General features: G+C 43.3%; 3 protein-coding genes across 4 annotated transcripts; 2 read left to right on the top strand and 1 right to left on the bottom strand.

Annotated features, from left to right (window-relative positions):
* Nucleotides 1–242: 242 nt before the first annotated feature.
* Nucleotides 243–3,750, top strand: atf4a (activating transcription factor 4a). 2 transcript variants are annotated; one of them, XM_083693963.1, is made up of 3 exons: nucleotides 243–389; nucleotides 1,430–1,900; nucleotides 2,160–3,750. In XM_083693963.1, the coding sequence occupies exons 2-3, from the start codon at nucleotides 1,561–1,563 to the stop codon at nucleotides 3,149–3,151; spliced, it is 1,332 nt and encodes a 443-aa protein (XP_083550089.1). In that variant the 5' UTR covers nucleotides 243–389; nucleotides 1,430–1,560; the 3' UTR covers nucleotides 3,152–3,750. The 2 variants fall into 2 exon arrangements, with proteins under 2 accessions (XP_083550089.1, XP_083550088.1); XM_083693962.1 differs by having other exon boundaries at nucleotides 2,157–3,750.
* A 1,664-nt stretch (nucleotides 3,751–5,414) lies between these two features.
* On the top strand, nucleotides 5,415–8,701 carry LOC310821418 (uncharacterized protein). Its single transcript, XM_083693450.1, has 3 exons — nucleotides 5,415–5,633; nucleotides 6,882–7,140; nucleotides 7,474–8,701. The coding sequence occupies exons 1-3, from the start codon at nucleotides 5,602–5,604 to the stop codon at nucleotides 8,137–8,139; spliced, it is 957 nt and encodes a 318-aa protein (XP_083549576.1). The 5' UTR covers nucleotides 5,415–5,601; the 3' UTR covers nucleotides 8,140–8,701.
* Nucleotides 8,702–9,286: 585 nt separating this feature from the next.
* On the bottom strand, nucleotides 9,287–12,451 carry LOC310821925 (G-protein coupled receptor 4-like). Its single transcript, XM_083694202.1, has 3 exons — nucleotides 12,377–12,451; nucleotides 11,456–11,874; nucleotides 9,287–11,164 (listed from the first exon to the last, which is right to left on the bottom strand). The coding sequence occupies exons 2-3, from the start codon at nucleotides 11,831–11,833 to the stop codon at nucleotides 10,616–10,618; spliced, it is 927 nt and encodes a 308-aa protein (XP_083550328.1). The 5' UTR covers nucleotides 11,834–11,874; nucleotides 12,377–12,451; the 3' UTR covers nucleotides 9,287–10,615.
* Nucleotides 12,452–12,670: the final 219 nt, after the last annotated feature.

Genomic DNA, 12,670 nt, shown 5'->3' with positions numbered 1-12,670 from the left:
ACTGCGTACGCCGGATAGTAAGGGAAATGACTTGTTGTTTTTGGAAGTCCTTTGATCTTTCTGATTGGTCTGACATATTTTTCTCCAGTTACATCTAGCTGCCATCATACCCTTCCCGCTACACCACGACCCGCCACACGTGCAAATTGTGCCGGACAGGCACTCCGTTTAGGCGGAAGGGTAATCTTGGGTGTGCTCCGGGCATATATAGTCATGTGACTTCCCGACACGGAACAGTTCTTTTCCCTGAATGTCATCGCAATATATTGTAGCCGTCCCCAATCACGACTTTTAACGCGCAAAATGGCTGTGTAATCGCGCTTTGCGGCTTGTCTAGCAGCGGCAACAACCAGGCAGTGCAACGGCTGCACTCTTTTTGGCAAAATGGCGTAAGTAAACATTTATCTATTTGTCCTTATGATTTGCCCTGGCTGTCATTCTCAGCTGACAGGAGGAACTTGTTGAAACATCAAAACTTTTTATAGCTTTGTAAATGAATATGAAATCACTGACATGTGTGAAGCGGTTGGATTATGATCATTTGAGAGCAGCGAGCTATCTATCATTCTTAGAAACTAGGTCAACTGTCAGCTAGAAATAGCTCATTAGCTCATCAAATTCCTTGTGTTGACTATTTAGCTTAGCCTAGCGATCTGATCTTATTGACGAGGAATAGGCATGTCCATTATGATGGGCGATTTGAATGTGACTTGTAAACGAATTCTCAGGTCTCTGCTACCCAAGTTTAATAATCTTGTTCAACGTGGAACAGTTTAATAATAAGACATGACAACGTGGCGCTTTCAAAATGGCGTAGCTGAATCGCTTCCCTTTCTCACCAGATGGTTGTGTTGTGAAAATGGCGGTATCCTTCCTTCTAATCAGAGAGGAGGCGGGGTTACCGATCAAACATGACCATAAAAGGAAATGTTATCCCCGGTGGAGGGCGGGGCTACTTCTCATCAACCTATATGACTTTCCCTTGAAGGAAGTAGCTAAAAATAGTCTACTATACCCATCTTACAGAGAAATAAATACTAAATGAAATCAATACGTGTTTAACTTAATATGGTGATGGGGTTGAATATCAAAGGCTTGTGTTTTTTAAAATGTATGTTTGAACTTGGGTGGGGAAAAAAGAATGTCAGATGGCAAAGATCTGAACCCTGTGGCACAAGATGAAACTGGACTTGAACTCAACCAGCATTCATGATTAGTCTTACTTCCCCTATGCCACACCATTGTAGTTCTATAGTAACATTTGTTTTTCTAGTTACTTGATGAGTAAGTTGACTGTGTAGAAAAAGTTGCTTATAGATTGTATTTCTCAATTTAATATGTGCGAAGAATTGCTGTGCATAGCGTTAATTTGGGGGCCCTGTTCTACCATGAGTTCTCACCCCTATCTTTACCCTCTTCTTTCATTCAGGTCTCTTTCAACCACCCTCAGCTTTGCTGCTGTCAACAGCACAAAAGAATCGCCGGACCTTCTATCGTCAGACTCCCTGTCTCCATTTACCTACCAACTACTACCGTTGACGCCCCTGATCAGCTACAGCCATGTCCTTGAGCCTGCAGTTGGCGTTAGAGGATATGGCGGCCCTGTTCTTAGGGCCCTCGTCTCTGATGGCTGACCCCATGGGGCCCCTTCTGGACCAAGAGGAAGCTGTCTTTCTCTCTTCAGAGGGGCCGACTTCACCGGCCCCTTCTTTCTCCCCTTACGCTTCATCCCCTTCTCTGTACCCGACCTCCTCTTCCCCCACTCTCTCCCTCTCCTCCCCTCCTCCCTCCCCTCTTCCTATGTCTCTGGGAAGCAAGGCCGGAACAGACCTGTTGCCTTTTGCCTGGCTGGGTCCAAGGGAGCTGCTCGATGCCCACATTGGAGCAGATGATGGCAAAGGTGAGGTTTGCCACACTTTTACATGTGAAGTAGTGAGATGTGGTATTGTAGATGGGATTCATGTTTGATCATACAGTTATCATTGTGCACTCTGTCAACTTCAGGCATATGTTACACTCTGTCTATCCTAAATTACATCATGGGCCAACATGTATGAGAAATGTCTGGCAAGTGTTTGATACAGATGATTATCGCTTGACTATCACCATCACAAGTTGTCACCAGTGGTAAACTGGTCAACTCTCTTCCCTTACAGAAGATGCTTTCTCTGGTATGGACTGGATGGCGGAGAAGATAGATCTGGATGACTTTGACCTGGACTCCCTCATCGGCTCCTGTGCTTCTGACGAGTCCCCCAGTTCCCCAGAAGAATTCCTGGCCTCCCTGGAGAGCAACATGGACCTGGATCCCTTCACCACCCCCATCCTCTCCCCACATGAGGTGCTAGGCCTCGGCATCCCCATGCCTGACCTACCTCCTCTCCCCTCCTTGCAACTCCCTCTGCCAGAAGAGGAAGAAGAGGTCAAGATTCCTGAGATGATGATTCATGATCAAGAGGTTGTGGTTAAGTCCGAACCCCCCTCTCCTGCACCGTCCCCATCTACACTCTCCCCCACCTATACATTGGAGATAGGCAGTGAAGTGGATGTCTTGGAGGTAAATAAGTCCACAACCATCATCCATGAGCCCACAGAAAGCATCCAGACCACCCCCAGCCTCCTCTCCCTTTCCCCTGCACACTTTGAGGTTGTCCTAACTCCCAAAGAGGAGCCAACCATCCTGCCTACCACCACCATAACCTCCTCAGTCTCTAGCAGCTGTGATGAGAACTCAGACGGTGACTCTGGCATCGACTCTGTATCCAACTCCCCCCTACACCACCCCTCCCCTTCTCCTACCCCCTCCATCGCTGCCACCGGCTCCTCCAGGACAAAACCATACTCCAAACCTGACCCAGAGACCACCCTCTTCTCAACCGGCGGCAAAGTCAAAACCGTCTCGGGCGTCCCCAAAGTAGTGGAAAAGAAGCTGAAGAAGATGGAGCAGAACAAGACGGCAGCAACGCGATACCGCCACAAAAAGCGGGTCGAGCAGGAAGTATTGTCTACAGAGTGCGACGATCTGGAGAAGAGGAACAGGGAACTGGCAGAGAAGGCCGATTCCATCAGCAGAGAGATCCAGTACCTGAAAGATCTGATGGAGGAAGTCCGTTCTGCTAAGAACAGGAAAAGCAAGAGCATTGTGGCGTAGTCATAGAAGATGGGATAGGAAAGTATTAATGAAGGCTAGAAAAGTGGTGATTGAGAGATTTAGTCAGTGGAATGCTGGTCTCTCAGTTCTGTAGGTCCATATCCTGTCTCACAACACTCTTAATTATTATGCTCTAATAAATGGTGTTTGTCGTTAGGTCAAATGTGAGTTATGTAGGTCAAACTATAGAATTTAGACAGCAATGACTACTTTCTCAGAGAATGACCACAATTTTAGGTCACTAGATCCCCCATCCCAAGGAAAAGGACTCTTCCTGTTTTAAAGACCAGTGACAAACAAACAAACCCCACCCCATATGTCATCCCACCTTTTCCCCATCTTTACCCATTTCAACACTCCTAAGCAGCTCATGTTCAGAAAGGGGTCTCCCCTAAATCTGTGAATTATTATAAATCACTGAATTCCTCTTGTCTAATGTTTTGTTTGTACATAGCTTCACACTCTGGTTTATTGTGGGTTCATTATTTAATACTGAAAAACCTTTTCAGTTCTGTCAAGTAGTTATCTTAAGGGCAACTGTTTGGCTTGTATAAATGCTTTGCTATTGTTTTCTATTAAAGCTTTGAATTTAATCTCAATTTATGTCAGGTGTGATTTGTGAATAAAATATTTTACTCTGACGAACCCTCCTGCTCCCCAGAAGAGTTCCTCCCTGCGCTAGCCACAGGGGTTTGGATGTAGACCTTGATCGCTCCCAACCTGAGGCACTGGGCCTGGGCATCCCTCTCAACAATGTTGTATCCAAACTTTAGTTACTTAATTAAAGTTGCACAAAACAGCTACAATTGAAGCATGAATCTCTGCCATTGATACATGATATAGTATTCAGGTTTTCATTATTTGCATACAAACTCCGGGTTACGGTCAATTTTAATTCAGCCAATTAAGGAAGTGATATTGAGAAATGAAAGTAAGTTCCCCATTTCCAATCATTAAAATGTAATTAGAATTTACATCCTGAATTGAAATTCATTCAATTCAAACCCTGATGTGTAAGTATGTGTCATTGCCACACCTGCCCCGCGTCCCACCTCCTCAAGTGTGAAACGTGATAGCGTACAGTCTGAACTGCCCTCTATACCCTATTCCTAACGTATGGATGCAGGTATGAAGATAATGGTGTGTCTGTGCAGTCTCAAGTTGGACAATGAAGTGCATTTTGACTGATTTTTTGCTTGAAAACATGGCAGTGACAACATGACAGCTATTGAAATCCTCAACAAAACATCCTATGAATTGTCTTTGAATAATCGCCACATAACACAACCATCAACTGAACGTATGTGGCATCAAAAGATCTCTCAAATACCATAATGATTTATATCCTACCACATAGCAGCATATAGGTTTTTTCCTGATTCAGGAAGATGTCTAGAAAACATTCATGATGGAGAGAAGTAACTCGTTCTAAAAACTGTGAACCTTGATCTCACAATTCTAGTTAATCTCAAGCAGCCGATTTTTCTTTTAGCAAATCGACAGATTTCCATCATGCAACAGGTATTGAATGGCGCTGGTCGGCAACTGCTCATTTTAGGACTGTCGCTTGTGAGCTAAAAGGGGCGGAGGCTAGAGTTGAGTTGAAGTAGTGGAATGCTTATAGCTCATATTTCAGAGAAAGAGAAATTGTGAAGACTGTGCATGTCTTCAGTATTTTCTGTCTGAATCAGCAACCTGATAGAAATTCTTAGTAAAATATTAGGACAAATGCAAAATCAGGGTTGTTGGGGTCAAACATTTCTTATTAATACTAGAGGAAAAAGTTATTGCTGCTCCACATTTCTTTGTGGCTAGCCATTGGTCAGCTTGAAGAAGTAGGCCCTTGGCATGTGTCTGCAGACTTGCATCTGGGTCCTTTGAGTTGCAGTACTTGAGAGGACCGCACCCCACAGGACCCCTATACTTTTCTTCCATGGTTGTGCACACTGCACTGTACAGTAAAGTAAAGACATGTTATTGTAAATTGCTGAAGCAAGCCCACTACTTAAGTTACTTTACAACAAACACTTAATCCTCCTAACGTTATTTGAACGTTATTGTTTGCATCTCAGAGTGGAACACTGCTGGGCAGGAGAAACGTCACACCCAAACATAGGAGGCGTACAGGAGGCGTACAGGAACAGAGGGGTCTGTGAGGGGCGGTCTTCTCAGGTGATGTCCGTCTGCAGGCGTCTTTTCTGCAACGTTCACTTTATGTCTACGTCGCCATCACACGCTTTCCCTTGACTTCCGCAGCGCTGAATCGATTGATACAACGTAGTTACGGTGAAGTGGTTATCGATGGGAATAACTCATAAAATGTAGTTACGGTGAAGTGGTTGTCGATGGGGAATCATTTACCGTCGTCGCCGCAGTTTGTAGGTCTACTTATCGATATTTAAATAAGAGCCGACGAATGGTCACCAGGTCGGTTTAAATCCAAAGTGTTGATGCTGGTGCAGTTCGCAAGATTAATAAGAAGGTATGTCGTGGGTGAATTCATGTTAGCCGCAGTTCAGTAGTTAACTGCGCAGTTATAAATAGACGATGGTCTCAGAAATCTTTTTTTCAGAGTTTGTTATCAGTGTTGGGGAGTAGTTCAACTGTCAGTTTAACTGCATTTTGCAGTAGCTTGGTGGTAGTTAAACTAAATAAAGAGTCCTAGTAGTGTTTCCTGTAGTTAACTACTTGAACTTTGAGCGTTTTAACTACTAACGCCATGTAGCGGTGTAGTAAGCTACTGTCACTACTCAGTACATTTTTTCCCCAAAAGAAAACATAACAAATAATTGGAATTAAGTTATTCATCCCAGCCCTTGAACTTCAATTTCCCTACTATTTCTTCTCTTACTGTCTACGGTCTCCCCACGTAGGTCCAACTCATCATTTTTGTCTCTCCCAGTGATTTCAGAGCATTTCAACGCTGTCACATCTTTCAGTAACTAACTGTCCTGTGTTGGTTGAAGTAGTGAACTATGTAGTTTTTCAAAAGTAGCTTTAGTTTGACAAACTACATTTCTCTCAAGGGTTAAGCATGGGTGTAGTCCAACTTCTTTCCTTGTAAAGTAATTGATAATCTAGTTAAACACATTTTCAGAGGAGCTCTTCTCCAACACGTTGTTATGATATTGCAGTCCTTTCTGTCGATGTATTGAGGTGTGATTTATCAACCACCATTCATCATATTCTAATTCTATTCTATTCTTATTCTAATCTAATTCTAGATTATTCTAATCTAAATTGATATTCCACAGAGCTCACAGACATTTTGATTTAAACGTTTTTGAGCACTTAATCAAAGTTTTGAAATGGCAGTCCTGTTTTTGCTCATTGCGCACGCGCCACATCCAAGAACAATTTAATAATTTCTGCTGCAAAGAGTCTTGTAAAACTCGACATTTGACAAAGTACTAAAAAAAAGAAAATCAGAAAATTTCTGAAAATCACACCTGAACACATTGATAGGAAAGGATTCCAACAGAATCAGAGTCAGACTTTAAATTTTAATCTCACTCCTCAAATGACTTAATTAATCTAGGCTACTCAACTAGGTCTCCGAATGCAAATCTTGAGTCAATTCTTAAGGGGAGGAAATAAAGTTTGTGTGTGGAATTTCTCAACACAATGTGTGTCATTAAAAAAAATAGAGAAACCCTGATCTAGATCATGATCCCACTGACTTCCCCCTTTCTCTTCTTCCTCCCACTCACGCCTTTTCCTTACCTCACAGAATGTCATCTCTTCCCCGGCACGTTATCTGGGAGACAGATGAGTTGGTGTCGTTCCTCCACCCTCGTCCTTGGACCCCTGGTACGGCCATCCTGGAGCAGAAGAGCCCTGGGGGGCCTGGCAGTATCTTTCAGCTGGAGGAGAGAGAGTACCTGGGGCTGCTGAAGGGGGCTAGGGTAGTGGGGGCTCTGCTCTGTGAGAGACTGGGGGTGCAGCGCTGTGCCATGGTCCACAGACCTCACAGACACAGTCCAGCTCAGGTCTGTTGTAGACACTTCTATTTCTAGATTATTAGAGTATTCTAGATTGTTTATGTATGTCTCTACGACAGTTACATTTGGTGTATTCACAGCATTACAGTTTTTCTCAATAGATTTAGCATGCTCTCAAAATAGTTAAAACACCCTTCACAAGTACAACACAATTAACCGATTGTCAGAATCATTTTCGCCTTTTGATTGACTGGCTGATTTGCCTATTAGAGTATTCCAGCGACTTGTCACTAACCAACATAAACCTGGCAGACTCAGGACAAGCCGTCATAGAGTTGAGTAAACCATCCCTTTAAAAGTGCGCCTCTTTGTGTTTGACAGATCCGCTTGCTGCCCCTACATGACCTGAGTGCTGAGTGGTGCGTCCACCTGGCGAAAGAGGAGGAATACACCCCCCATGACCCGGGCTATTGCACCTCCAAGAGTGGTCCTCGCTGGACAGATGCTCAGTTGGAAGGTGTCCAGGCCCAGATCAGGGCCAAGCTGCCTTCCCCCAACGCCCCTCCTAACTACAGCTTCCTGGGTGATGATCCGTCTCACCCCGGGTTGTTTCCACGTATCGTACGTGGAGAGGAACAGCAGTGGCGGGTGTGGGAGGACAAGGGACACGTGGCTTTCCTCACCCCCTTCCCTAACGCCCCTGGCCTCACAGTGGTGATCCCCCGCTGTCCTTTGACCTCAGATATATTCAGGCTAGAAGAGGAGGACTATAGGGGACTGGTGCTAGCAACAAAAAAGGTGTCACGCCTTCTTCAGGAAGGGTTGGGCGCTTGGGGGGTAGGACTGATTTTCGAGGGGTTTGAGATTGATTATGCTCATGCTAAACTGATACCTCTGCTTCCCCCGCCCTCTCCAGGGGATGGGGATACCACCACCTCTCCTACCCAATTTTACCCCACATATCCTGGGTATGTGACGTCCGCTGATGGCCCTGAAGCAAGCCCCAAAAGTTTGAAGCAGTTACAGGACAGAATGACCCAGCCTTGAAACCTCCGGAACCATGGAATGATTTGAAAGGGTTTTTTTTTTTTTGTAACTTCCTTTGAATAGCACTTAAAGCTAGACTTATTTTCAGCATGTACAGATGTGCAGCCATGCATTCCTGCTCTCATTCCCCGGCACTTTGCTGCAGGCTGTACTGTAACATACCTCAAATGGCTGTGGTGGTACTCTGCACTTACACCATATAAGATTTATGTGTGGCCACAACAGATTTATGTGTGGCCCAGAATGTCCATGCCATTTTACTTACAAAGTGCCAAAACCTTCAAGCAACGTATTACGTATTATCAAAGTGTAGGACTGATGATTTAGTGTCATTACTTACAAGCATCTTTCATACTGTAGTATATCTGTAAGCCTTTTGTATAGCATGATGATGAATTGATACATTGTATGTTTCATTTTGGTGTTGTATTTTCTTTTAGTAAACATACAATATAGCCTTGAGCATGATATGACAAACAGGCCCTCACACATACAGTGCCTCTCTTCACCCTCCAGGACTTTTTGTTGTTACAACTTGACTTGTGAAAAGTTACCTTTTCTTTTTTTTCTTTTTTTTTTCTTTTTTTTTTAAAGAAACAACCAAATGTGGAAAAGGTCCAGGGGTGTGAATATTTGATGAAGGCACTGTACATTTAAAACATCCTATTAGATATATTTGAAAGCACTTCAAAACAGCAGGATAAAAAAACAAAACATGATTGTTGTAAAGGTTTGATCAAAACAATTTAGATTTTTCTTTCAATTACTTTTCTATGAAAAGTGATTAATTGTTCTTTTGTGAGAGCACATAAAAGCATTTGACAAATTTTGATTTTTGATTGTTCAGTATATCTCTTTAAATGAATCCCAAAGGTGTACAAACAAAAGCGTAATTTTACATTTGCAGGATTGCGCCTTACTGAAACAATTAATCTGTCAAACATTTTCACGTTTTTATCCAGTGAATGTCTTAGTTACATGACCTTGAAACTAGCAAAGGACCTGTGTGGTTGAAATGCAGCCGTTATTTAGTTTGGAAATGTTCACAGAAACACGGAAATGAGCGGAGACACTCACATTCGCTAAACTTGAAGTTTCAAACAAATCCCCTTATTCCCCAAACAAAACTCAGACAAGGCTGTAATGTCAAACAGGATGTTTACTAGGAAAAATCATCAACTTATTTGCACACAAAGGCTTCCATTGTTTAGGTCGGCTTCCATTACAGACAAATGTTTACGGCTCCAGGCAGTACAGTAGGTAGCCAATGAGCCACACACACGCAACTCGCAGGTTACACGTCCACAGCAAGTGGTAGACACCGAGAAACGTCTTGAACATTTTGGAACAATGCATCATAAGTAATTATTCAGCATGGTTATTTAGTGACATTTTCAAGGGGACAAAGCTACATATTGCACCTTTATCCCAAGGCTGGGATTCAAACTACATGTTGAGAATGTTCATGCTGAGTTGTAACTGCACTAATGCCAACAAATCCTCAAGCTGCTCCGATTGCAGATATGTGTGATGCCACCTGTGTTATGCCAAGTTGATTGTTAGTGGCAAAGGAAGCCTCTCTCAACGCTGATTTCTCCTCTACTTCGACGCATGCCTTAAATAGAATGACGTGATACAGTACATAGCCTCATCAAGGGGCACAACATTTCAATTTTGCATGTTTGACATAAAGTGTTGGGGAACAAACCAGGATGGGAGTGGTTTTGTGTGAGTCTGGTCACCTCGATCTCCTATTACTGTCATACCAAACATTTTGATCAAGTTTGGCAACAGCAGTATTAGGAGTTAGCTAATAGCACAAAGGATCTGAGGCAACCAGACTTTCTTGTTATTAACTAATGACAATATTATTCAAAGTAGGAATGAGAGGACACAGGTGAACATGACAGGACACGTATTGACAATGGACCAACTGGAACACACAATGCTACGGGGATGATATGAATCTGGAAGCTGCAGCACTTACACACTGAGCCATGCTCCAGCTTGATTTGACAACTCTAATACCCCATAACAGTGTGACTGCGTGTATGTGTGTTTGTCATATAGTTGTATATCATCACCCAGCATATATGTGGGTGTTATTAATTAGGTTGCGTTATCTATTTACTGCTCACTCCATATGCATACTCACTCATGAAGTCTTACCCAGCTTCTAATTGGTCCCACATGGAGCATCATTAATGACCAGTTAAGTGTTTAATTAGCAGGCTACAAACAGAATAACCCAAGGCGATCATTGCACCGTTGAGAAATAACAAAAGACTAGGTTGTGAGGAAAGGGAAGAGACTTGCCGTTCAGAGTAATCCCAGATCTCACATGATTGGATAGGTGAAAGCAAAGGATCCACTGCATACATTTCACCAATCCAATCATGTCAGATCAGCGATTACTCCAAGGAAGTAGGAAACAAGGATCGTTCAGTAACTTGCCGTATCATACAGCTCCTCTTAATCACACCTTGACGTCGATCGTCTGCTTGGTGGGGCTGCTTCCAAAACCACAGCACCCCCCCTCTCGCATCCACACCGGTCTGTCCATCTTAGTGATGTAGACCAGCGGCTCAATAATACAGCTCAGATCCATGATGGCAAACACACTGATGCTGATCTGGCAGCGAAATTGTAAAAATGTGTAATAAGGCACGAAAGGCATGAGAGCTACAGGAGGCAAGTAGTTGGCGATAATTATACCCAAGATAATTAGCACCATTTTAAAGGCTCTCTTCTTCACGGGATGCATCTCTTCTTTGCCTGCTACAGAGCGACGCAAGACCCAGATAACAGAGAGGTTACAGAAGACCATGACGGCAAAGGCAAAGAGGATGATGCCGCTGAAGATCTCGCTGCAGATCATGACTCCCAGGATGCTTTTGGTGAGGCTGTAGGCGAGTACGAGTCCCCAGACCACCACAGAGACCCCGATCCGGATCTTCTTGTCGCGGATCTCCGTGAATAGGATTGGGTGGACCACGGCCACGTAGCGATCCATGCAGATGCAGACCTGGAATTGAATAAAACATAATTAGAGAAGTATTGCGTTCTAAGACACCAGGAAGTTTAGTTTACATGGGAGTCAACTGATTGAAACAGTTCTATCAGGTCCATTTACAATCCTAAATATCAAGGCTATCGAGCACATACTCGATAGCCTTGATATTTATGACACCACTGTGGTGTCATGTTTTTTTTTTTTTTTTTTTTTTTTTTTTTTTAAGTGCCTGACATGAGCGTCCATTGTGGTGGAAAGAAAAGCTACCTAGTCTAGGTTCAGCTAATTCTCTTAGCCACATACCAGGAAGAGGGGTGCCGCATCTTTCACGCCATAGGCAAATCGCTGAAAGTACCAGATACGACTGTCACCCAGGATCAACCTATTGACCATGTCTATTGGTGACATGAGGCAGAAATACGCATCCAGTATCGCCAGGTTAAAGATGAAGACGTCTGAGGTGGATTCTGCATCGCTCTTCTTGCTCGCAATCTGCCAAATCACCAGGATGTTACAAGGAGTCCCAATAGCCAGGTTGAGCACTTTGACCCCAAAATAGAAAATGAAGGCATAAGGGGCCACGGCACAAACAGGAAACTGGTACCAGGGAGGGGGCCCGTCCGGGCTGGGGGTCGTGGAGTTAACAGAGAGGTCAAGGTGGGGAACCGAGGAGTTCCTCATTTTGTGGTAAGGGAGGGAGTCGTTGGAGAAGGGGCTCCGATCTATATGAAGGAGAAAAAGGTAATTGATGGAGTAACTGGCTATCTCAGTTTGCAAATATTATGGATATCACAATTCATATAGGTCTGTAGACCAAGTGTCCATTCATCAGAACAAAATGGTTTTTTCCTTTTCCTTATTTTTATCTCAATTGACTACCATGGAACTTTGGACTCAATAGAATTTTCGCACATGAATAAACATGATGTTAGATTTATTATTTCCAAATCCATTTATTAGCTGGTGTCAACAAACGACTGGTAAATTTCAAAGTATTAATTCAATTACACTTCACCAAATTGTACTCCTCTTAAAACAGATACTGGTTGAGTTACTGTCATCACTCTTCACTTGTGTAGGTATTACAGTACATGAGCCTTATTCATGATTCAAGTCAATTTGAAATGTACGTTTCTTTAAGGATTATTCATATAACCTTATTATTATATTACTCTATAACAACATTATAGATATGTCATATATATGTAATAAATTAGATCTCACCTCCACAAAGTTGCACTGCTAGTCCTCACTTCAGTGTCCTCAGTAGCACAGTTTTCTATTGGTGCTCAGTATCTGGTCTCCCAAACTGAGCACTTACTGGAAATACCTCCCCATCTCGCAGGGGCAGAGGCTTATAAAGGTGTTCCATTGGGAGGGAAGGAGGCCACCCACCTCAACATAACACCAGTCTAAATGGAGGAGCAAAATGGCTGCCCTCAACGCAGCCGAAACACAAGGCTGTTGGTTGATGTTGCTAAAGAGGGTAATATCAGTGAAAAGTATTAAGTGATTGGA

Source organism: Argentina silus (assembly GCF_951799395.1).
Source record: "Argentina silus genome assembly, chromosome: 22".
NCBI classification, from domain to species: Eukaryota; Metazoa; Chordata; class Actinopteri; order Argentiniformes; family Argentinidae; genus Argentina; species Argentina silus.
The sequence above is the reverse complement of the archived record's forward strand: the minus strand, read 5'-3'. Positions and strand labels throughout refer to the sequence as shown.